We start from the raw sequence: 26,823 nt of genomic DNA, 5'->3' as shown, positions 1-26,823 counted from the left end.
CTGAAACACAACCTAAACTACAGTTCAATCATGGCTCAAAAAATATGTTTGGTCCTCGTCTATAATAGGTCATATATAAAACATAAATTGGTTACATATTGTTATCATAAACTTAAACTGGATGGAAAGAAACAGCTATTTGGGAGATGAAAAAACATTTGTCGCAGAAAAAGGAAAAACTAAAGATGTACCTTATCAACAATGATCAGGTCCCCAACTTGTATGTCTGAACTCTTCACTTGAATTTTACCTGAGGAAAAAGACAGGTGGAATGAAGAAAAATGGGACAAGACAACAGACAGCAACCCTAAGGCAACGTCACGTTCAAATTAAGACTCTTAATTTTTAAGATATGCTGTGAACTTTAAAATAGCTATGAAATAAAATGAAGATATTGATTTCTGGCCTTTGAAAATGATGCTGACTATTAAAACCACAACCCACTTGCTATTGCTCTTCTCTTTCTCTCTCACCTTCTAACAGATAAGATTACCTCCAGCATAAGAATGTAATACCCCTCTGTTTTCATCTCTGGTCAGAGGCATAGACAAAAACAATAGCACATTGGGTCACTCTCAATTATATTGCCTCAATATCCGCCACGACCCTTCTTCTTCTGTGCTCACAAGCACACGTAACTGTGTACATGCACACGAGCACATAGCGAGAGCTACATCTCCCGGCCATGGTCACAGATACCACACAGGGGGATTTTAACCACACATTCAACAACGGGACAGCTCTTAGATCATACGCTCTTGAGAAACTGAGCGAGAAAAAATCAATGCAATTACAGCAAGAAGAATGACTTCTGTTACAAGTGTAGATCCAGTGGAGGGCTGTCTCTTAATTGCATGGGGAGAGCTTGACTATACGCTGGAATATCCGTTATCATAATGTCAGCAGCAAACCGTTACAGGCGTGAGGAGGAGTGTGGATAGATTTCTCTCAGTCCCTTCACTAACCTCGCACTGTGAGCTTGCTGTAGAGTTGAGAGTTCATCTCTTTGTCCCGTTGGTACCGTCGCACTTCATCCACAGCCTCTCGCACCATTGTAACGGCTAACACAAAACCCTGAGTGACAAAAGAGGCAAAACAGATCAAACGCACCATGATCATTTATAAAGCTTCATTAATACCAGAATCCATTAACGTAAAACATGTAAAGATGACTTTTACATACAGAAAAGGTTCACGGCTTACATTATTAACTCTTAAAAACAACGTAAGAGACACTAAATCAAAACAGTCTTGACTTTGGAAAGTTTTTTTTTGTCAAAGGAGGTAATAAAAACACAAACTCTTTACCTTAATCTTTAATCTGTCTTCACGGTATAAAAAGATGGCTATAAAGTGCTAAGTGTGTAAACATGTAGGTGATCCATTTGGCTTTAGGTCTGCAACTAACGATTATTTTAATTATCGATTAATCTGCAGATTATTTTTTGTGATTAGTCGATTCATTGTTTTGACTATTAAGTGTCAAGAAATGGTGAAAAATAGAACATTACACAATCTCTCTGAGCCAAAAGGTGATGTCTTCAAATGATATGCTTTGCCTGATAAACAGTAACGGCAAATTTGAAAAGATGGATTAAAATTATGATTTTCTGAACGATCAACTAACCTATTAATCAGCTAATGAGTTCAGCTCTAACTTGCTTTTGTTGCATTTTGACATTTATGAAAAACAATAACAGCTACAAATGCATACGAACAACATTTGTGGCATAATCCAGGGCAGACGTGCTTTGAGAGAGCAAAATATTTTCTAATACAAATCAATTAAAGAGTGAAAACTAAAGTAGCATTTACCAGAGGTGCCCAGTACGTGTACAAATATCCGATTTTCAGTGATGGCACAAACTGGGAACAGGCCACCACCAGAAAGTAGAGATTGAGGAAGAACTTGAACTGCTGGTAGAGAACCTGAGAGGGGAGCAGAAGACAAGGATTCAGCGAGGTGAGTGAACATGTCATCAAGGTGAGTCAAAGACGACGACGACAGCTGCCAGAGAAGACAAAGAGGATGCAGCAACAAAGGAGACGGGATGGGTTACTGTACAGGTTCCAAGGTGTAACAAGATACATGTTAATGCTGTTAACTTTACATTAACCTAATGGAAACTCGGACACTTTGAGAACTTCTATTTCAAATGGCATTCAGGTGACCGATTTCACGTGGTAACTTGGTACAAAGTCGGTTGGTGCCTACGCTTTGCAGAACAAACAGGACTGAAAAAAGGCCAATTTTCTTAAATCACACATACCAAAATGCAACCTGGGATTTACTGAGGGCTCTTTTCTAATGGGCTATCCATCAACAGGGATCCTTTAGTATTCTAATTCATCGAAGGTCAAAATTTGAATAATGTTTGCAATAATGAGAGTCTTGCGTCTCGTCACAGATTATCAGAGACAATGGGATCAATGGACGATGCTCAACAGTTAATGAACCCCCTGACCTTTAGGGGAACATGCACACTGCTAAACTCAATTTGTGTGTATTTAATAATTCAACATGGAGGGAGAAAAACTGAGCTGTTTTGTCCACCATCAATGAGAATATCTGCGTCTCTAACAGACAGTTGACATTTTATGGCCTGGGCCAAAGGTGGTCCTGTTAATCATGGAACCATTTGGTTTTTAATAAGTAAGCCTGATGGATCTCTAATGTCCCCTACAGTGTAAACCCTTAACTTAATGACAGAACAGTTAACAATTACACCCAGTGCATGCTACTGCGCTTTACATACTGTTAATCTGCAAAAAGATCCAACATATTTAAGCCACGTCGTCTGTGTTTGGAACCAAGACCAGAGCTTAAAATGTGAATTCACACGCAATAGGTCTTCGTTGTTCTCTGAAATCAAACTCACCCCAGGCACAAAGGTAAAGATGTTGTACTTCTGGTTTTTGATGGCATTTTTTGGGTACTTCTCTTCACATTTCTCCGGGGAGCCAAGCCAAACTGTCCTGGCCTTCAGCTCCTTCTTCCTTCGACAAATATGGGCCAGGCAGTCACAGCAGCTGAGAGGGGAAGACGTCGATACGATCCAGTGTCAACACATTACACCAACCACATGCTACTAAATGTATTGGGCTGCAACTAACAATCAATTAATTAGCAATCTATTGGCCAATTACTTTCTTGATGAATGGATTAATTATTTGGTCTGAAAAATGCCCATCATAATTTCCTGAAGCCCAGGTTATGTCCTTAAATGGGATTTTTTGTTCGACCAACTGTCCAAAACCCAAAGAGATTTAATTAACGATCACATAAGACAAAAGAAAAGCAGCAAATCCCAACAGTTAAGAAACTAACAGGAAAATACTTTTTCGCTTTGCTTCGTACAGATCAAAATATCTCTTTACTGAACTGTTTCAGCTCTAAATCGTACAGCTGAGTTTATGTCCTATACTCTAAGACACTTACTTTACCAAGTAATTTATCTTGGCAAAAGCCGATTTTGAAACCTGATAACGATGCAAAAACTAAGTAGGGAAGAAGAAGCACACTGCATAATTTACGGACCTAAAACAATAAAATACGTGTTTAGTTGAAATTATGATACATAAAAAGAAAAATAAAGATACAGCTAAATCAAATTTTTATCAATTTACCGACTTTCATTGGAAAAAGCCCAGAGTTTTTTTTTAGTTTTTTTTTTTAAAGTAGATCGATTTTATGACCACACGTTATTAAGTTTTTTTTTTTTATTAATTCTTCAACAGACTCTTCACCACAATTCAAGAGTCTTCTAACTAGAATAACAGCTTAGAATATACGTCTGGCATCTGGATAGTTAAAAGAAAGATGATTAAAAATGGGGAGAAAAGCCAAAAACGAGAACAGTATTATCTACCACATCAGCCTGAGTCAATTGAAGTTAAGAAAGTTTTCTCCATAATCACACCCTAGACTTTTGCATTAGTGTTTTTTCAGGTGTTAGTGTTAATTAGATCTTCAAGGCTTCTTTTGACACAATTTTATAAAGAAGTCCTTTGCTTACAGGCAATGTAATTATCTGAAAAGGTTAGTATCTCTCCAGGAGGGAATTCCCCTGTTAATGCTGTGGGAGTCGGGCACTTTTAGAGCTGAATATCAGGTAAACCTTAAGAACCAGACATGCTATGTGTGTGCAGACATACAGTACTGCATGGCAGACTATGATACATATTTGTCCTTGTTAGTATTACTTCATGTTGAATCTTTCTGACATGCAAAGACCAGCCCGTTCCTACGGAAGGATGTACCTATGTTATTATTGTAATAATATCAACGTTCTAAGAAGAGATTAGAGAGAAGGGATGAATTGTAGATTGCCATTTACATTTTAAAAAGTGTTTGACTTTCTATCAACCTGCTAATGACTACATTGGGGCTTATCTAGCATATCTGATATCAAATGCAAACAGGGTGTAGTGTGGGGGTAAATTACAATGAGAGCAGCTAGATGTGAGCATGACCTAAACTGGCACCTGGGGGGGAAAGTGGGGAGAGTGTCAGTGTATACCGTCATGCTGATCGACTTGGCTTTTCCACTTTTTAAGCAAGTTGGCAAAACATAAAACTAAATAAATCAACTTTGGTAAAAAGTCTTGTTTGTATTGGCCTTGATGTTCTCTGTCTCTGTGCACGCCGAGTCCAGTTTCATAAGAGCGATTATTTGAGCAAATGAATGCTATCCAAATAATATGCCATTTGAACAGTCAGGGCTTATTCAGTGTGAATTATTTGTGTTTTATAATCCCACACTAAGCACACATAAAATTACTGGAAAGCATCAAACTGGTCAGCTGTGAAAAATCCGATTTGTTCATTAGTGGGGGGATGGGGAGGGGGGATCAATATGCAGCTTCAACTGGAGACGCACCACTAACAACCAAACGCCACAGGAAACTATGAAATTCCTACGTCAGTAAATGTTACTTTTTGGGCACTGAAGTGCTGCACAAACATTTGTTTATAAAATGTTACACTTTATTGTTCTGGCATAAACAAACACTCCTCTCTAAAGGAGCATCTTTAGAGGGCAAAACCTGTCAAATTAATCATTAGCTGGATAAACCGCACCGTTCTGTTTGACCTGAAAATCTTTTTGGACTGATGGTGCGCATCGAGGAACTCGACCAAAAACATGCCCTTATCCTCTCTTTGCACTTCATGCACAACTACCGGTGCGTTTGAAATCCAAACTGATCGTCACGAGCATACTTACCGACATTATACACTACGCATACATTTACAGAATGACAAAACACTAACAACTTTCAGAGTGGTTCAAGGCCCAAATGGAAGTACAATAACTCTAGTCTACAGACAGAACATAACTTTGCAGTGTAGCAGAGGAATTTATTTAGGTTTGAAAACATCTCTGTATTTTTCTCAGAAAAAATACCTGACCTCACACCCATTCTTGGACAATAATTATCAATTTCACAATTTGGCCTTTATGTTTAGAGATCTGTTATATAAAAGCTGCAAAATATAAATCTTGTACAAAAAGTGTAATAATAGTAAGAATATTAACGTTTGTTATCAAAACACCGCAGGACAGTAGTATGTGGTAGAAGCTACAAACATGTAGCAAAAAGCAGAAGCAGAAACTTTCTTAAGAATATGATACAGCTTTTGTGTAGAAATTGTTTCAGCAACTTTTCTCCCAAGCAGAAGTAGGACTGAACTGAACCACGAGACCAGCTACATGAGACTTGAGTGTAATCAGTGCATTATTTCGTTGAGTCATCATGCACAGATGACCAACATAACTCATTATGTGGTAATAAAAACATATAAACAACAATAATGCAATGGTGTAGAAATACCTGCCACAGAGGACTTTCCACCCTCCTAGGAGGAACCAGCCGAGGCCTCTCTGTCTCTGATTGACCCGGGCCCGGGGCAGCGTCTGGTAATCGCTCTCATCATTCTCAAAGCCTTCTTCCGACATCATCAGAGGCATCTCATCCAGGTTAGAGGGCTCATCTTCTAGAGAGTATCTGTGAGGACAGAGCACAGTCAAAATATAAAGAAGCCAAACATGAAATTGCGACAGATTGTATCAGAAGGACGGTCCATTATTTTTGAATGATAACATTTTGTGTTAAGGTGCAATTACAGACACCGCTCCAGTCTTGTACATTTATGATGTGAATATTCACTTGAGGTGAATGAAGATAACAACAAAGCCAAAAAAGATATATATTCAGTCATGATGATTTTCCATTTAAAATGTAACAAACACTTCGTTACATTGAGAATTATAAACAGCACTCTACTCATTATGATAAGCTCTTCTTTTAAGCCACATGGATGCTGAATTATACATGCTCTACAGACAGGCTGTGTAGCCGTTAATGGACATTGAGTAGTCGGTTGACTGTCAACATTCAAGAATTACTCCATATTGCACCAGATGTGCAAAAAGATTAAAGCTAGTTAGCGCAGTTGGTACAGTTCCTCCATCACTGTAGAAAACATCTCCTATTCACCTTATAAAGACACAGTGGAAACACTCTTGCGAAGCACACAATGCCTTATTCATGAGGCCCCTCTAAAGAATCAAGGCAGTCTGTAGCCTAACAGGAAAAACCTACATGGGCTCACAATACTAACAACACAAAGAAAGAAGTCATACATTACACTTACAAAACTACAAAAGCACTTAAAGATACAAATTACATACAGTACAAACTGGTCAAAAGACATCAAACCCCAACAAACCTAGAATAAAAAGCAAAGATGCGCCTAAAACTGAAAATATAATCTTGAATGAAAACCTTCTGTTATATACATTATTATTTAAGTAAACAATAAGTAAAAGTCTATCTATTCAAACACAGCTCAATGTGACAGATAACTTGCTGTGTAGACGGCGAGTATTGGATACCAAAGGGGATATCAGGTTTATAATAAGATGAGCTACTCTCTTGGTTACTGTAAAGTCAAGGCCATTTCCCATTCTGCTGGCATGTAGCTGAGCCTATACTATTCTTTACCTGCTTAAAAAACACAAACAAACCATATTCACACCTCGAATATTTCTGCCACACCCACACTTCCACTCCATACTGACTTTTCTTTTTTCTTTTTTTCTCTGAGCTTAAGAATACACTAAAGCAATATACTGTGTTTTCTGAAGAAATGAAATAGGTTGCTATCTTCTGAATGTATGCAGACCACCTTTACTTTGGTTTGTGATTGTTTAGTTTAAAATAAGTTAGAAGTGAGGTTTATAAAATATTGTCAATTAATTATGGTGCAAACCCAAATCTGGTATTGTTAATTTTTTATTGTTAATAGGATGTGAAGAAAGCTTCCTACTTCACTACGGTCAACGTTGCTCACACTGATCCAGCACAATGAGACATTTTAGACACCAAAACATCAACATTCATATCTGATATATTTCAATAGACTATGGGTGTAAGAAAAAAATCAATACACTTGAGTATCGCAATTTTATTTTGCAATACTGTATCGATTTTCAAAAAGGCAAAATAATTATTTTTTTTTTTACGTTAAAAAATATTCATGTAAGACTATGCTGAGACGCACCACTAGTGTCCTTGCCCAACAGTGCCTAGCAGTGCCTGACTTTTTGCTAGAAGCTAACAATGTAGCTATGGCTGAACTTTGGCCTACTTTAGCATATAAACATTAGCTCACTAAGAGCCTGTGAATCACAATCCCAAACTGGCAGTTTGATTTTCTGTGTACTGAATTGTTTACCTAAAGTAATCTTCTTTGACTTTTATGAACATCATGTATTTTTTTTATTTAAAAATTAGTTTTTCTAAAATTAGACTTCCCAATACATCGCCTTACGCACAGTACTGAAATACATTGCAATATATTGAATCGTGACGCATGTAGAGTGATACGTATCGTATCGCCAGATTCTTGCCAATACACAGCCCTACAATAGACAACAAAATGCTACCAAGTGGGCGACATCCAGTGTCTGTCTACAATACCTTTTACGCTTTTATTACCAGCAACCAGTTGAATGAATGAAAAAAAACGACTTCAACATACAGAAATAAATTTATAGGCTACTCATACATACAGAAAATATAGTAGAGGCAGATCTATTTGGGTAGTCTGTCCAAAACAAAATTTAAATTTGGAAAACTCTGGAATATAAAACAGGCTGAAAGGTCACTCCCAGGTACATGAATATGTGTCTTGTGCCTACAAAAACATAGACATGTGAACAAGCATAAAACTAGCATCTGCGGGATTATGAGCTTAAGATCAACCATCCACACTAGTTCTCAGTGATACGGCCCTCCAGAGGCAAAACATGCAGAAGCTGGTGAAGCCCTACAGAGAGAGAACCAGAGAGATAATGTAATAGCAATTCAGAGGACTTTCAGACCTAAAACAACTTGTTATCTCTCCTTGCACCATGTTATCCACTGTGGACAGTGAAAAACACCCAAAGTAAGGCCTTGCACCAATATTGCTCCGACAAGTACTGGGTGGTTTGTAGATTCCCAGTTCTTACTTTTCCTTACTACATTCAAATATCTCACTACATCATGTGATTTAGCCTGAAATATGACAGTTTCACTCCGGTCATGAATTTTACAACAATCACACATAGCATAAATTACTTGATCTGTAGTGCTACATAAAACACAGATCCCTGCTGTACAACTATAATACTTTAGCTCATGGAGTGGCAATTTCAATTTGTACAAAGTTGGTTCCTGACCTCTGAATCCCTGCCCACATCTCCTATCTTTAAAGCAATTCAAACCATGATCATGGATCATGAGGTGAAACAAAATGACAATCAGTCCGATTATCTCACAATACTTATATTGGACTAACCACAGATTAGATATTCTAACACAACATACAGTACCAGTCAAAAAGTTTTAACACGCTTTCTCATTCACTTGAATGGGAAAGTGTGTCCAAACTTTTGACTGGTACTGTACATTCATAAAATCATACAATACAACACATGCACAACATAATATTAAAACACAATGCTAAGCAACTAACTGTAACAAATTTCACTACACCAACCAAACTCCCTGTGATGTTAACAGTGAAACCCTGGGTATAACGTGGTAATGAAGGTCTTTGCTGGTCCAATTTTACAGAGTAACCTAACAGAGCAGCAGAGTTCAAGCCATGTGACAGGCCAGGAATATTATAGAAACTGCTCCTAAACTGAATCTTAATCCGCTCAGTATCACCATGAAAATAATGGCCCTCACCTAGCGAAAGTGACTCAATGCTAACCCTTATTTCTGCCGGTGTAGAACTCACTAAGTACATGACTTCGAGAGAAGGTTAATATTGTCACCACATATACCAAAAGTGTTCCATGGCAATCAGAAAGATAGTGAGCACCAAGGAGAGAGGGAAATGGCTGAAGATAAGAGCAAAACTCTTAAACTTATTCTGTATTTCCTCAAACAGAATATTTTTACTGACTACTGGGCAGGCATCAAGATAGGTCAAAGGTTAACTGAAAAGTTTGCAAAGAAAAACAAAGATCTAAATAGGAGGAGTCTCTACAATAAGTGGAACATTTGATTTTTAAAAGACAGGGACTGTAGACTAAAGGGATTACACAAATTGAATACTTAAAAGGCGGTGTTAAGTAGTGCATAGTCTACATCGACGACGTTCCACTTCTGGAATTGTTCAGGTGCCGCCGGAAATTGTGCCAGATGTCTGTCACCTTCCTCTTTCTTTGTGTTGGCATTTTAAGCTCTGGCTGATTTTTGAGGACTATGGTTAACTGCTCCTCAGATCTCTGCAGGGTAAATCCAGACAGCTAGCTAGACTATCTGCCCAATCTGAGTTTTCTGTTGCACAACTAAAACTACTTTTTGAACGTACACATGTTCCAAAACAAGTTCCTTCCCGAGGCTATTTTGCAGCAGCCCCGTTGCTCTGCCCAAGACGATTGTGATTGGTTTAAAGAAATGCCAATAAACCAGAGCGGGTTTTTCTCCTATCCCAGAATGCTGTGTGGACTAGAAAGACCCTCCAGGGTAGCGCTGTGGAGGAAGGTCTGGCAATGCGAGACTAGGTAGTGCAAAACATTGTTGGATTTGGTTCAAAACCTGCATATCAACTCATGAGGCTCTGACCTCAGTAACCACTGTGCTTGAGGCAACCACCAAACTCCTCACTGTTTTGTGTTTTGTTTACACACTTTAGGGACTTGAGGTATGTTAATAACATCCTGCTTTTTTACTTTAATTTTTCAACATGTTGCTGAACAGGTGTGTGTGTGTGTGTGTGTGTGTGTGTGTGTGTGTGTGTGTCACAATGTGCATTATATTGATGCAGGTTTTGTGATCTGGCTTGCTGTTTTGTTGATGTTGTCATGTTTTTACTGTTGTTTGCTGTTACATTGTGCCCTGCCTAGGGACTGCAGATGTAAATTGGATTAGCCTAAGGCTAACTCTGGTACAATGCATCAAATGGCAACATTTATGTTAAAAATTGTACTGTACATGGTCCCTAACAAATAAATAAAACAAATAATAGACATAGTGTGTCTTGCTATTCAACTCCCACATATCATTACATAATAATTCAACTCTAAATCTAGTGGAAACGTTGGCTGCAGCAAAAGCATTGTTGGCAACAATTGCTTCCTGCGTCAGTGGAAAAGCTTTATTAGTGTGGCTTAACCAGCTTCAGGACCAGTGCTCGGTAGCTGACCCAGCAGTAAAAGTTCTTCACATGGCCAACTAAACTGTCACATGAATCTTATTACTGAGAGCAAGAGAAAGGAATTCAGAAAGCCAGATGTGTCATGTGTGTTTAAATGTGAGATAATCACAACTCAAGAAGAACTGCTTATATCCAAGTCAATTGTGGTAGATACATTTGTGGTGGGCTACCAATTAAACATATTCACTTATACTTTGTAAACAATCAGTAACAACCTACTACTTGGTCTAAAAGTACCTGGTCATGCGACTAGTTCACTTCCTGTCCATTCCTGACCCTGAGGGCTTTATTAGCTCATCTTCGTCCAGTCTGAAAAATGAACAAGCTGGTGAATGATGACTACAGTATGTAACAACACTTTAATAACATGTGACGAACTTCGTTAACACAGATAAGCTATCATAGGACTTTAAATGCCAGGAGAGGGCTGAGCAGTGCAGTGGTCAACATATATCGTTCACTCACTACAACGCACACTAAGAGGTTATGGGGTTTGTGGTATTGGACTAGTTGGGCAGATTTTTTTTTTTACTTTATGGATGGTGGTGTGAGCAAACCAAACAGCTGTCAAAGAAGAAAATGCGAAAGAGCTGTCAGCAGCAGCGCTAGCAACACAAGCTAACAGCCACGAACCGAACACAAACACGCACCCGGTAGCAAGCGAGGCAGCTAAATATAAACACTTTAGACAAACGGCTGCGTCTTTAGTACGCAACCGAAGAAATAGCCTATCTCGCCACTTCATACCTTGAAAGTCTGGATGAGTTGTAATACGGGATTCTCTTCGAGTTCTTCCGTATCGGATTTAACGGGATGCTGTCAGCCATCTTGGCTGGGCAGTACCTATGGGCCGTAAATACTGACGTCACGTTAAAAAAAATAGCTTTTAGGATTTATGCTGCATTCACTTACTGTGCAGAAATGTCGTAACTATGAAATTAACGATAAGACGAACTGATAATACTGTGATGCGAGGTTTAAGGTTAAATGGCAAAGGGCGTATTTTTAAATTTTTTCTCCGTTATTCTGTCACTGTAGGCCAACGGATTTCTAAAAGTAGGCCAAATAAACAAAGAATGTGTTTTCTTACGAAAAGTGGGCCTGATTTAATGTAACAATAGGGAATGTCGGCTTTCCGAAAGTCAGCAAATGGAGATAGCGAGATGCGAGTGAAAGCTCCTCAAAAGTAAATAACCTTTCAATTTTTTCACGTTTTAAAAAGTTTATCGTCTCCGGTAAACCCACCACTCTTATCCACAGGTCTAAACAGACCACTTTGTCTTACTTAATTGTTTATTTTTCATTTAGGCACCAGATACTATTCTAATATTCCAGATGTGCTCCCGATAAATGATTAAGTAGACTTTGTAAATTCAAAAAAATAAATAAAAAGTGTTTGTATTTATCCTCTCACAGTGTAGGGGAACAGTAGGATGTGGAACTGTTTATATCATAAAGTTTAGAGAGAGACCAGAGAGACGATTTATAGGAAATAAATTCACTGATTTTGAAAACCAAAAAATAACTCTAAAGTATCTTATTATTTATACCATTAACTAGTGTTTTTGAGATATGTTGCAGCTTGAGGAGGGAAGTTTTGCTGCAAGCCTACAACAACAGCATAAAAGATAAACAAGATGCATTTTGTTTGAGTGCACTATGTAGGCCTACATGACCCCTCTTACTTAAGTTTTCCAGAAGTTGTTTGTTTCCAGATTATTTTTTTTAACTTATATGTTTACATTAAGTATAAAGTCAAAAGAAAGGTAAAGTTTGCAAAAGCAGTTATGGAGAAGCTAGATGAAATGATTTTGTGTGTGTGTGTGTGTGTGTGTGTGTGTGTGTGTGTGTGTGTGTGTGTGTGTGTGTGTGTGTGTGTGTGTGTGTGTGTGTGTGTGTGTGTGTGTGTGTGTGTGTGTGAAATAACATCAAGACAGGAAAGCTCTTTTCAGTGTTTAAACAGATTGAGGTAGTGAATGAACATACAGAATGTTTGTTCTAGTTTTTATTCGAGTCCAACTGTTGTTTAAGAATGACAATTTCTCACCATAACATTGACAACTGGTAATTGTGGGTATTTATGAGCATGTTTTGTGCTTTGCACCAGCTAGCAGCATTGGGCAGCAGTCCGGAAGAGATAACAGACTCTTTGCATTATTGATTTGAACATATGTTCCCTTCTTCAGAGCAACCATATGTCTAAGCACCGTAGGAATTCTCAGGTACAAGTTAAACAACTTATTTAATGTATAGAGAAAAACAACATTCACAAATGACAGCAAAGTAAAATAGCAAAATGTGAATACCCTACTATTCTCTGTCAATTGATAAAAAGTTCTTTTTTTAAGTCTATATATACAGTAATACATAAGAACAAAAAAGATGTTTTACAAATATTTTAATGTCCATAATAGATTGCATAAGTATTAAGTCTCCATTCATCTTCTTTTCAATTGATTCCAATTTCTTTGCTGTCATCAATCAGCATAGAAAAATGCCTATTATTTCCCAGGTCCATGCCTGTCTTGGTTAGACTGGTTATCGGACTTCCTGCGGTGCTCACTCTGTCGATGCCTGCAGTCAGAGGGTGCAGCTGAGAGATGCCTCTGTTCTGAATCACTGAGATCTCGTTGTTCTTCGTTGCCAGGCTGTTGGCAATAGCTGTGGCGTAGCGGTTCCAAAATCCAGGGTCTACATTCATCGCTCGAGCTGCCAGGTCCTTCTGAAACATCTCTCCAAACTTTGCGGCCTCTCCACTCAGCAGGGCCATGGGGTTCTCTACCGACAGCCGCCGACCTCTCCTGGCTGGTGCGTTGTTCCACATGTGAGTTCCCATATGAACCTAAAAATGACAGATAAGATATGAAATTTGGTGGATGCTTTTATTTCAAAATGCAAATATGTCAAGCAAGGGTTGACCCAGTGAATATCAAGTCCCCTAATTTAAAAGAGCTGGGGCTTTATACTCCTCATTCTATATATCAATAGGCTTATTCAAATCAGAATGTATATATGTTGACTTGGAAAGACATTTCATGAGCATCTGTGTTTACAAGATCTGTCAATATGATAGTTCCACTAGTATGGGGTTTTTAAAGGCCGATGATTTTATTCATCGGTTAGACGATCGACAGAAAATTAATCAGCAACAATTTAGATGATCGATTAATCGTTTGAGGGATTTTCCAAGCAAAAATACCAAATATTTGCTGGTTTCAGTTTCTGAAATGTGAAGATTTACTAGACATATCTTTAGGTTATGAACTGAGGATTCGACAAAAAAAGCTATTTTAAGATGTCACTTTGGGCTTTGGGAAATTGTGATGCACATTTTTTGTTATTTTCTGATATTTCATAAACAAAACAATTCATTGATCAATGGAGAAATTAATGAGCAGACAAATATTTGTAAATTAATTTGTTAATTTTAGCTGTGCAGGACCCTTCCTCTAATATTTCACAAAAAGCAGATATGTACCACTGAATATATCAACAAAGCCATGTATCAGCTTGACTCCAAATGGAGAAAAACATCATCCTTTATCTACCTTCAGATTGCCTTTCGTAGTGAAAGCTCTGCCGCAGATGGAGCAGACAAACGGTTTCTCTCCGGTGTGTGTGCGCTCATGGATCTGTAGGGCGCTGGCTGACGAGAAGTTCTTCCCGCAGACGTTGCAGTTGTGCTGCTTCGGTGTTCGACGATGAGGAGCAGAGCCGAGCAGGGAGGTCATTCCTGGGCTGCCGACTGATGCATAAGTCGGGGGGATGTGGACGCTAAATGGTGGGTGCTGCACTTCGGACGGGTTGTTGTTTGGTTGACTGTGACCATTCACCTCGGTTTTTATCAGGCCTGATAATGTGCTGGTATCCAGGCTGGGGATGCTTTGACCTGCAGCTGAAATAAAAAAGTGCAGAGGTGAAGTTTTCCTCCCTTAAAATTAAACACTGAGACATCCTAAAAAGTTAAATAAATTTGAACCACAATTTAACTTTAGTTAATTTCAACATAAATGTACCTCTTTCTCTGCTCAGTTGGAATGACATACTATAAGGAGTCTCCTCTTTCACACACAGCTTGCTGGCCTGTATTCCTCTCAGCTCTTGGGCCACTGCAGCTGCTGATGCAGAGGTAGGAGACTCAGATTGCTCTCTCTTCACTGAGGCTGCCAAAGGCTCTTGGGATTCTGGCCTGTTGTTCACTGCAGGTGATTTGATCGTCATGCCTTCTGAGTTGCTTTGAATTGGAGACACTGATACGCTTGGTGAACAGGAGGATTCCGACACATTTGGGCTGTTTAGGCTGCAATTCTCCAGCCTTTTCCCCGATAAAGAGCATTTAACATTGAGTTGGCTGCTGTCATTAAAACCATTTGTTAAAGATGTTATACCAAAGGAGTGGTTTAGGCTTAAAGTAGAGTCAATCATCCTCATTTGGTTCTCCAGTGCAGCTATACTTGAAACAATGGTGGAGGACTTAGGCGGAGAATAATCAGAGATCAAGGGTTTAGATGGATTAACAACTTCCTCCATATTTTCTACCTCCTCTTCCTCTTCCTCATTGTCATCCTCCATTGAAATATCATCAATGAGGTCATTGCCATTGCTGCTGAGGCTGTCAAGGTTCCTGTCGTTGAATGAGATATCGTTGTCCATCTCCTGCAGCCCGTCCACCAGGGTGGAGTCTGGAATCTGCCCGACCATGTGCATACGGATATGCTGCTGAAGGACAACAGCGTTGGTGAACTTCTTCTGACAAATGGGACATGAGTGTTGCACCTGAACAGGAGGATTTTCTCTGTGAACACCAACGTGTGTCTTTAGGTTGCCTTTGGTGGTGAAAGCCCTGCCACACACTTTACATTTAAAGGGCCTCTCCCCGGTGTGAATGCGGTAGTGCATCTTTAGTGCACTCTGACAGCTGAGGACGCGGTGACAGAGGACACACTGGTTGGGGTCTGTAATATTTTTGTCAATGTTCTCCACCAGCTGCTGAAGCTTTGAGGTTTCAGATGTTTGCATAGAGTCCAGGAAGCCACCGGTTGGGAATTTAGTTTTGTCTGAGTTGAACGAGAGAGGCGGAGAGCTGGAGACAGGGGACGCTGAGGTGACGGGTTGAGGTGTGGTGACCACAGATGGGACCGTGGTGCTGGTTGCTTCTGTTACTGGGTTGGCGCTCAGTCTCAGGGAGCAGTTTTGGGGCAGGTGTACCCCCTCTGTTTCCAGTATATTGGACCCTTCAGTCTCACGGTTAGACGGTGGAGACTCTGAAACAGGAGAGAAATGAGCCTCACTGCCTCTGTGGTTAGGTGACAAAGATGCACATTCACCAGGAGCTGGCAGGTAAGGAGATTTAGCAGATGGTGTTACACTTACAGGGTCATTTGAGCCTCCGATACTACTAATAGTGGAGGAAAGCGGAAGACCCATAGTGGCTGGCAGAGTTGCAACCACAGGTTTGTTATCCAGCCATGAGGAGACAGGTTTCTCTGGGGGAATGGACATTCCATAGGGAATCCCAGAACTTGTTGGCACATTGTCAAGATATTCTGGCACCGGGTATGGGTTCATCTGAACATGAGGATACTTCTCTTTATGCCTCTGAAAGTGGACCTTTAAGTTTCCTTTCGTGGAAAAGCGATTGCCGCAGATGTTGCATTTGAAGGGCCGCTCTCCTGTATGGGAGCGCAGGTGGATCTGCAGAGCGCTGTCGCTGCCAAACACTTTGGCACAGAACCTGCATTTATGCTTGAAGAAGGGCTCCTCTGGGCTGGGCTTCGTTTCGAACAAGGGCATGTTAGGCAGTTTCCCTTTCCTGTGCTTCATCAGGGCTGCGAGAGGGTCAAGTGCATTAGCTGTGGCGGCGATGCTAGCCAAGGGATTGGGGAAAATGACGCTGCTGGGGGGGCTCTGAGGTAGAAATGACAGGCTGGAGGATGAGCTGAGGAGGCTGCTCTGCCCCAGGGGGAGTGGGCTGGAGGAGCTAAGAGTCTGAACGCAGCTGATGCTGCTGGTGTGCGAGCCTGTGTAAGGAGGCAGTAATGTGGAGATGCTGCTGCTGCTGCTGGAGAGAGATGGTGTTGAATTTTCCGAGGATGCTGAGGTACATGTTACGTCTCTAAAGGTGGACTGGCCGTACGCAGTTTGTGAGGGGAGACTTTGTGACTTGTCAAGCACAGAAGACAAAGAAACAGCAGCCTGTCCGTTGATGGTTGAGGGCATCGTTCCTGACAGTGGCAGGATGGGAGGAGTTATGATGCCTTGAGAAGGGAAAGGGTTAGGTGCCAGAGGCAGAGATCTGGAGACTGGGTTTAGCGCTGCCTGTGTTGGTTGTCTGTTCATCGAGGCTACCTGGCTGCAGATCTGCTCAATAAGCTGCAGCTGGTGGACCTGCTGTTGCTGCAGAGCCAGCAGGTGCTCCAGGATCACTGGGATGGCTGCTGAAGCTGCCTTCCCTCCAGTACCACTGCTGATCCCCTGGGAGAACTGAGCGACAGCCACCCTGGTGCTGTGAAGGATCTCCAGCGTCACGTTTGTACTCGGCATGCCGTAGCTGCCAGCAGCTGACATCTGGGGGGAAGTGGACTCAGCTGAATCTGGAGGCTGAGGGCTGGAGGTTGTGGTGTATTTGTCCTGTGGCCGATGCTCAAGCTCCATGGCTTCATCACGCACCATGCTTAAGTCTAAATTATCCAGACTGTCCTTGTCATTCCCCAGCATCTCCCCCAGCTCAAAGCCAGCACCTGTGGACTCGGCTGCAGACGAGTCACTGGACGCCATGCTAGGAACGGGAGAGGGTCCCATAGGAGATTCCTCAGTAACTGGCATCCCATTGTTGTCCTTCACTATCAGCACCAAGGGATCCTCGGTGCAGACTTTCTGATGTTTATTCAGTTCAGCCCAGGAGAAGAATTCAGCACAGCATTTGTCACAGATGTGGGTTTCCTCACTGCTGTGGCAGCCTCCAGTGGTCTCCTCTCTTTCCATGCCCTGCACGGTGCCTGAAAGCATGAAAAAAAAGACAGATTAAGAATGCATAATTGATCATTTATTGGCCTGATATTTCACCAGAGGTACACATTTTCCTTTATCACATTGCAATTAATCCCCACACACAGAGCAGCAAGTCCATCTTTCCAAACTCATGTTGTGTGGACAAGCATTGTTCACTGAACTTGGAATTCCACAAGACATCCCAAAGTGTCCAAATATAACAAACATGTCTAGCTGAATTGCAAGGAGTTTATATATATATATATATATATATATATATATATATATATATATATATATATATATATATATATATATATATATATATATATATATATATATTATTTTGATATATATACATAAAAAATGATGCAAAACACATCTAGAAACAGATCATTTGATGTAAAAATCTAATGTAACATTTTCATAAACTACATGCATGTTTTTTTGAATAATGAAGCTACTAAAGATTAAACTGAATGGGAATCCAAGTTTTAACTGCAAATGATAGCCACCTATTTTTCTCTGTTTGAAACAACATTATAGGGAATGTTTACCCCAGTTGTATACTTCTCTTCTCTAAAATTCAACAGGCCAGGAATAAATGTCGCTTTAAAGTGTGGACAAAGGTTTTAAACTCACACCCTCTGTTTTCAGATGTTAATCATCTTCCCCAAAAATCGATAAAGTTCAATAAAGTTGACCTCTTGATGTGCATTCAGACAGATAATGAAATTCCATACAATGTATTGATTTTTTTTTTCATTCATACATTTCAGTAACGTGTCTCATCTTCATGCACAAACATTGCACGCGTCCCACATTTTGTGCAAAAACTTTGTTTGTAGTTAACTGATTAGAAAACCGGACAATCACTAATTTATCTGTACAACACTTCCCTGTGATGAGATGTGTTTATAAGCAGAAAATCACTGCATTTATTAAACATATATTACATATATTCAAAGCAGTTTGAAACACTTTATACATTTTATTATTATTGTTGTATTACTGATCACACTCTGATGAACACTCATGTGTTTTCATTTCTAGAAGAACACACGTGATTCTGCATTAACAACACCAGGAAATTCATAGGTTAATAATCTTAACGATAGGCCACAGTATTTAATATCACAGCTTCAATAGACAGCATAGTTCTGTCTTTATTACAGTAAATACCTAGAGGATTTGTGCTAAGTTTACCACTTTTACATGCTCATTAAGCTCTCAATTTACAGGAGAAAAAAGGTCCATGAAACCAATAAAACCCCAGAATATCCTAATGTAAACAGGATATGACATATGGATTTGTTATTTTAATTCCTAACTGGTGTTGACTGTAAAGTCAACCCACTATTACTTTTTAAAGGAATTTTATTGAAATGTGTTAGATATGTAATGTGTTTTATACAGATTTGATCATTTGGTTATATCTGTAAAAAATTAAATCTGTATTAAACACATTACATATCTAACACATTTCAACAAAATTCTTTTTCCTTCTGTTTGACATTTGATATTTAAGATTTTACACTCCACTATTGCATCTGTTCAGGCTTTGCTCCATTAAGAAACAGATAGCAACGCCAGATGGAAGGATTTGAGGAAATCAATAGTAAATTATTGTTACATACACTCGGGCTTCCCTACACAAATTTAAGAACACCAATTTAAAAAAGTACCCAAAATAGAAATATGGATATTATGAGGTTTAGATTTTTTGCAAACATGTTTTATTTGAAATGCAACAATAATTTCCTTATTTTATGAAGAAAAAAAAAAATTCTGCCACATAATCATAAAATCAAGTGCGTGCGTGCGTGCGTGCGTGCGTGCGTGCGTGCGTGCGTGCGTGCGTGCGTGCGTGCGTGTGTGTCCGACATATGTGCTGAACCTTTGTTCTTAAACACAGTAAGACTGTCGCACTAAATGATTGCTCTTACTGGAATTGTTAGGTCTTTGTAAATTATAGAGAGTGGTCTAGACCTACTCTATCTGTAAAGTGTCTTGAGAGAACTCCTGTTATGATTTGATACTATAAATAAAATTGAATTAAATGTGGACAATTTAAATGTGCATGTGTTTGTGCTAATTTAACATGAATGTGGGTGTATGTGCTACCGTGTGTACTAGTAGTTTGTGTGTGTGTGTGTGTGTGTGTGTGTGTGTGTGTGTGTGTGTGTGTGTGTGTGTGTGTGTGTGTGTGTGTGTTTGTGTGTGTGTGTGTTTCCAACTGTAGTCAATACACTCCAGTTATCACTATGTTTCACCACCTGAAAGAATGAGTCCCAGAGTGCTCAAGCTAAACACAGACTGTCTGGTGTACTTACAATTATACAAGTACACTCAACAAATCCTAATGCAAACACACACTGCAATGTCTGTATTAATGTGTAATCATTTTGTTAATATGTTACAGGCTTTAGCTTCCAACTGTCTAACATCGGAGATCATAAAAACTTGATTTTAAATCTTTTTATTTCCAGTGTAGAAAAAGAAGAGTGTGACCACAGCTGAGTGGGTAAAATCTATTTGAAAGTCAAACTCGTCAGAGGTAAATAATCAGAGTCGCTGGCTCACCATGTGGGTGGTCTGAAGATCACCAAGGCGATTCAGCAAACACAGGAGCAAAAACACGTTTTACTGTTTTAGCTCAGGATTTTGTCTGCGCTTTGTAAGATTTACTTCCAGAAAAAACAAAGAAAAGATCACTTGTGATTTAAAGCTCTGAATGTATTTCCAAATATAAAAACACTGATAGAAATGTCTTTTCAAATGTCACCCTCGCTCAATGTTAGGAGCAGAAAACAGATTTATGTCTTGTTTCTTGCTGTGTGGTTTGGCAATGAGAGGGGAAACAAAAATCATGAAGCTGCAGCTGAAAAGCAAACCGACTCTCAGCCCAGCGCTGATGCCTCTTTGCCTCTCTGCGTGACCTCTGGGCTGAAGAGGTCAATGGTTCAGAGTTACTAATTGTATTATGATCCAGACATGGAGCACTTGCCCCTCGCAGGGTGAGGCTGACAAAGGTTAAGTCAGCAGGCTCAATCAAAGCCCATCTCCGAGTGGCGGAGCCCCCCGCGTGGCTGCAGGGCTGTGGGAGGGCCTGAGTGAGGAGGGCCTCTTCCACACTCGACACCTTCTCGCAGCCACAAATAATAATAAATAAATCACTGACAAACATGGAACAAGAACTGTGATGATGATTTGAATTAATGTGTGGAATTGGTTTGGTCTTTCGCAAGCCTTTTGCTTTTCAGAATTGTGCCATAAATGATAAACAAGGTCGATATTGATATAAATAAATACACATGAATCATATTACATTAGATTAATTCTGATTCATTTAGATGTATGAACTGTCAGTTAAAGCCAGGTAGGATGTAAACCCGTTTTTTTTCCAGAGAGTTTGCACCAGATTTAGAGAGCGCAGGCCAAATTCTATTCACAATTCAATACATTTTTGGATAACACAAACATAAAACACATATCCAATAGTTTAAACATTCATTTATGGTTAAAATATTGTTGCTGATGTGAGTAAGTGTTCAGCTGTTAGCATTGATTAAAAAGGTTCAAATAACATCCAGGCTTTCCTGCACGTACACGAGGACAGAATGTAATTGTTGAGTTAAATATTAGAATATTAGAAATGATGTTATAGGCTTCTGGTGTGCCATACCATAGGCTGGCAATATGAGTAAGAACTGAGATCTAGTTACAAATAATGTGTACAAGGATGATCATTTTTTAAGAATTAAAAACGTTAATATTAAGAAATACTGGATGCTGATTTCCATTTAATTTGTTTTGTTTTTCATATTATTTACGAAATAATTTATACTGAAAATATAGGTTGTTAATTGAGAACAACAGTAACATATCTTCTCCTGGTTTATAATGTAAATGTTTCTGATTTAAATGTAAAAGTTGTAATATAGTTGACAGGAAGGCCTCAAGCCAAAACCCAAAATAACCTCAAACATAATCTTCAGAAATAACTCTTTTAACATATCTCTTCGTGGTTATTTCCATGAGTTTATTCTGTATCACAACAGGTCTCGTTTCTACAGTACCTATCCCACTAAAACTGTTAAACATGAAGGAAAAATAAAATGTGAAAATAGTTTCATTCATGAGCTGTTCCATCTTTTTTGATAAAACATTAAATATGAATCAAAATTAAAATGCACCATTAAATTCCTTTCTCATCATAAAACCTAAACTTTGAGACTTGTTTAATACTAACAAGGTTTCATTTGGCAGATCTCAAAACTGAAAGTGTGAAAACAAAATAATATAAAAATGTAAAATATATAAAAGGCCTGTATTTATTTATATATTAAGACTCAGGCAGAAACAGGAAGTAAACCAACTTAGATCAGTTTCATTTGCTAAATTTGTCCACTTTTTCAGAAATATGTAGAGCTACAATAATTGTCAATTTAATCATTTTCCTATACTTAAACATGTTCTTTGCAACAACAACAAAAAAAAACCTTAAATGAAGCTGTTCCTCAGCGATAGTTCCTGTTTATAGCAGCAGCTGAAGTACACCCAGTAAAAGTGGTTTAAAGCCTCCCGGACACCTACCATTTCTGCAGAGGAGTCCGCTCTCTGTCGCTTCTTCATCTGACCTGAGGTGCTGCGGTTTGGCTTGCTTGCGGCGGGACATGTTGATCTTTCTCTGCGACTCGCTGCTGCCTTTCGCCGACTCATCTACAAGCAGCGAATGGGACCCTTCAGAGGGAGCGGGGTCGGTGAAATAAGCGAACGGTGGCTGGTGTTGATGCCCGTGTGCAGATTGCGCATGTCAGTGTAATTGTGATGGAGGAAGGATAATGCTTTTACGACTCTTGCTGCCCTTCGGTGGGTGATTGGCTGCGATCCAGCCAACTCAGGCTAGATATGGAAATGAGGGATGGGGTTTAATAATAATTAGTTCACTTCCTGTCCGGTGTGCGGCTGCTTTTACGCACAACTCCAAGCGGCTCCGACATGTTTTAGTCCGACATAAACTCCTGTGAGGGGCTCATGCGTTGTGGAGCGGTCTTGGGTTTAACTTTGTGGCCAAATGCTGCATCTCCGTGTCCGTTTAGGTTTAAGATTGACTTGTTTTCTTTCTGAGCTCTTGGATGAGCGTTTGTCAAAAGAGACGCTCCAGTTTGAGCTGCCTACTCGGGCTGCAGATGGATGGATGTCCCGGTTGAATCGGTCGCCTCACGCACTTAATAAGACAGCAGAGCAACACTAGCAGGGGCAGTTATCCTTCCACAGGAGGACAGGCGATATGCTGAGTCTCCAAAAACTGTGTAAAGTCCAGAGTCGACGCGTTAGAAGAGGTAATTCTTGCGTAACAGGCGAAAACCTCGCAGACGGATTAAAAACGTGCGTAAAAATCTCGCTCAGGTAGCATTTAGGTCCAATCACAAACTGGTGGCTCTCGGAAGTGAGACTCCCTGGTTTATCAGAGGCACCGGCGCTCTCCTTGTTGCCTCCGCCTCCGGTCCATCATTAGATGCCCTTCAGCCGACTGCGATAGGCTGCTGCCAGGATACCACAGGAGGTGTTGGAGCCCTTGATTCATTTGTTACGACCTCCCACAATTTGGCGCCATAATAGACTGAAAAATGTCTCTAAGTTGGAAAAGTACTCTTCCTTTGAGTGATGATCAGGGATGTGTGGAGGGTAAACCAATGAGCTCAGGCTGTAATCTTATGGAGTCGAGTTTAATCAGGGTGTTGAAGGAAAAAAAATGAGGCCTAGACCTTCATTTTTGTAGTTTTTGTTTAAGTGTTGGTGATTGGTTGACATTTAAACACCACAACCACAAGTCATAAGTTTCAATTGAAGCCAAATATCGGAGTATATGAAGTGTATAATATAGAATCTGTTTTTGATGTTATTGTTTGATCCTCCTCTTCCACAGACTGTAGCTATTTCAAAGCTGAGAGAGGAATGAAGCATACTTCACCAAAGCTGTAATCCCTTTTCACCAGGCATTGTCCCAAAACTTGTAATTATGTGGTATTAAAAGATGCAGCTGGGGGAGGACAGAATCAGCTGTTGATAATTGCAAGCACTACACAACAGCCTGGTATTGATCGGCATGTCTCCCATTCCCCTGCTATGGAGAGATAAGGAGGCCCCACTCCTGCTGGAATATAATTTCTTCTGACCTATCAGGTTTCTACAGACTTATGATGAATAGCCAGAGTGGCCAAGAGGGCTTATCTGGAAACTCTACCCTCCTTGATTCGATATTGATTCTTTGTAACCAGCGTCGGCACACAAAATCAAACTAGTAACTACTTGACCATGATCTCTTCCAGATTCTAACTTGGCCTACACTAACGCAGACACCACTCACGGCCCGAAGCACCACTTGAATTGAATTATTGCGTGTATCTGTTAAGAGGAACAAATGTATCAGTTTGTATTATTTAGTACAGGGCTGTCAAACTCAACTTCACTAAGGGCCACACTGAAAAATGAGAATCACATCAAGGGCAAGATATGTATAGTTTATTGACATGCTTTTAATCAAACAAGTCAAATATCTTTGACTGTATTACTGCATGTCTCATAGTCTTTCCTCTTACAGTTTGGTCGACATGGTGCACATCTAGGCGGGCCAATATTTATCGCCCATTTGAAAGGGGCCTGGATTTGGCCCACGGGCCTTGAGTTTGACACATGTGATTTAGTATGATGAGCAGAAGAAATCTGAACATGGCAGTCCCATAAATTATATTCAAGAATAAATGACTCTAAATATAAACTTTTCAGTTTATCAAAGTGCTGCAGGAAATAAATGGATACATGAAATCACACCAAATAGAGACATATAGTAAGAAACAAAGACATAGGAGTTGTACACAGTAACGTAAATAAACAGTCGTGCAACAAACACTACCACTGTGAAGCTTAAAATGTTTCATTTTTGTCAACATGTGACAGAGACGTGTCAAAGTCTCCAGTTAGTTTTGAGGCAGTAGTTCGCAGAGTTGTTGCACTAGATTACAATATAAGCAGGACCATAGCCAGGAGTTTACTAATACTGAGGTCATGAATCCTACATGAGGCTTTTACAGATAAGAATGTGAGTGTTTATTTTTCTAGGTTTGGTTGGGAAAATGACTAACCAGTAGCCTCTCAGTTATGTTATTTAATCATCGCCAGACAAGTCCTTAAAAGTTACTACGTGTCTTGCAAATGCATATATGTGATATTATGGGTTAATTGTATTGTAACTTGTATACATTGAAGTTGACTATTTTCTTTAAACTACACCCCAATATTACATATTGGGATCTGATATAATGAAGCAGGGGCCCGAAATGTTAAAATATAAGATGATGTAGGACCCCCCCCTCCCGGTACTTTTACTTAAGTAAACGATCTGAGTTATCTTCCACCACTTGATATTTTTTTTAAAAGATGCCAAATGGCACATAGTTTTCAATTATGCAGACAATTTGCACATAATTATGCACATTTCAATTTGCTTGTCTGAAGTATGTTGATATAAAGGTTATTTTTACTGTTGTTTTTTAAATACAAGTGATATGCTTTCTGACAACAGATGACTCTTTAAGTTCAAGAAAGTTCCAATGTCAGTCTTTGTACAGAAAACGCAGAGAACACACACACACACACACACACACACACACACACACACACACACACACACACACACACACACACACACACACACACACACACACACACACACACACACACACACACACACACACACACACACACACACACACACACACACCACTTACAGGATACTGGCCTATGTCATTTTAGTGCATTGAACTTCAAAGTGTTTCAGTTACTTTTTACTTTTGTTCATGGTACTTTGTCCACTTCACTGGGCTGCTGTAACACAAATCAAGTACACATAAAATCTGAAAAACAAATGGGCATTGTACACAAAGCTTCAATAAGTGAAAGCCATTAATAAGAATATTCTTATCAAAATATTTAATCACTTAAAGACAGCACATGTAACAGGTTAAAACAGCATCAAAGACACTTTAATGGTCAGTTTACAGACTTAGGTTAGACATTTCTTTACTTTGTTCATTACTTACTTTCGTTACTTTTAAGCTTCACTCTGTGTGTACAAGCTTGAGAGATTGTCAGCAAGAATGACGTACTGTTAATATAAAAGTGGAAATTGAGTCCGCAGAATTGAGACGATTCCCTGCAAGCAGTGTAAGTCCATATGAAGATTACAGTAAAAGTCTGTGATTTACACGCAGCTGAATGCAGGAGCAGATAGAGCAGTGTCCTGTCAGCCGCTGCCAGCTGAGAAATGTGAGAGCTGCTGTGCGGCGCATGAGGCCTCAGATGGAGATATGACAAGTTAATGCCCGCTGAGGCAGACAGCGATCAGCTAAAAATGCAAAGCTCTGCAGAGATATGTCAGGCTAAAAGACACGACAGGACTCCTGGGGAAGACTTTGAGGCTCCTATGTCTTCATACTGAGGTATTTACTGAGCAAGAGGGAAAACCTAATTCTTATGGAGGTCTGTTTTGTCAATATCTGAGAAGTTTAGGCCAAGATTTTAGACAGTTCAGCCACATTTTATGCTCCTAAACCTCAATGACCCACCAGCGGATCATTATAAATTCATGCTGTACAGCCAAACATTGTTCAAACCCCAATAACCTTATTTTAAATTCTAGTAGAGATCCCAAAGTTCACAAAGTAAATAAATATGAGGTTGAACTGAGAGAAAATAGATATAAAATGATGCACAAGACAATATTTAATTGGGCTGATACAGAATTATACATGACATTATCACACAGTGTGGAATAACATTATTTTTACAAATGCAAAAGAAACTTAAAGGGGAATAAAAGGGGACAGTCCACATGAGGTTACTTATCACAACTAACCAACAACCAGCAAGTCCTGAGACTTAAATGACAAAACTGGCGTTTGACATTGCCTACAACACATATAAGCTGTTTTCTAATCTGGCATCTCTATTGACAGGACGACATGTTTGTAAGTGCCTTCCAAACAGCCATTATTTGCACAACCACAATTTGGTCAGGAAAACACAAGTTGTTTTACACATTTGAAAAAAAC

General features: G+C 39.6%; 2 protein-coding genes across 6 annotated transcripts in view; both read right to left on the bottom strand.

The window, feature by feature from the left end:
- Positions 1–11,563, bottom strand: part of atp9b (ATPase phospholipid transporting 9B) — a 50,746-nt gene extending 39,183 nt beyond the window's left edge. For 2 of the 4 annotated variants that reach the window (XM_039820443.1, XM_039820444.1), the window contains exons 1-6: positions 11,465–11,544; positions 5,833–6,006; positions 2,880–3,030; positions 1,816–1,929; positions 966–1,074; positions 192–250 (exon numbers count right to left, since the gene is read on the bottom strand). In XM_039820443.1, coding sequence (XP_039676377.1) covers positions 192–250; positions 966–1,074; positions 1,816–1,929; positions 2,880–3,030; positions 5,833–6,006; positions 11,465–11,544 — 687 coding nt within the window. Of the gene's footprint in view, positions 1–191; positions 251–965; positions 1,075–1,815; positions 1,930–2,879; positions 3,031–5,832; positions 6,007–10,954; positions 11,027–11,464 lie in introns of all 4 variants that reach the window. The other 2 variants (XM_039820445.1, XM_039820446.1) reach the window with 2 other exon arrangements.
- A 1,146-nt stretch (positions 11,564–12,709) lies between these two features.
- sall3b (spalt-like transcription factor 3b) overlaps positions 12,710–26,823 on the bottom strand; it is a 50,413-nt gene continuing 36,299 nt past the window's right edge. Inside the window, exons 1-4 of one of the 2 annotated variants that reach the window (XM_039821039.1) lie at positions 22,304–23,429; positions 14,734–17,715; positions 14,266–14,612; positions 12,710–13,559 (exon numbers count right to left, since the gene is read on the bottom strand). In XM_039821039.1, coding sequence (XP_039676973.1) covers positions 13,167–13,559; positions 14,266–14,612; positions 14,734–17,715; positions 22,304–22,385 — 3,804 coding nt within the window. In that variant the 5' untranslated portion in view covers positions 22,386–23,429 and the 3' untranslated portion in view covers positions 12,710–13,166. Of the gene's footprint in view, positions 13,560–14,265; positions 14,613–14,733; positions 17,716–22,303; positions 23,430–26,823 lie in introns of those variants that run through there. The other variant, XM_039821040.1, reaches the window with a different exon arrangement.

The sequence above is a fragment of the Perca fluviatilis genome, chromosome 13 (assembly GCF_010015445.1).
Source record: "Perca fluviatilis chromosome 13, GENO_Pfluv_1.0, whole genome shotgun sequence".
Taxonomy (NCBI): Eukaryota; Metazoa; Chordata; class Actinopteri; order Perciformes; family Percidae; genus Perca; species Perca fluviatilis.
Note: the sequence above shows the minus strand (reverse complement) of the source record. Positions and strands in the feature narration are given on the sequence as shown.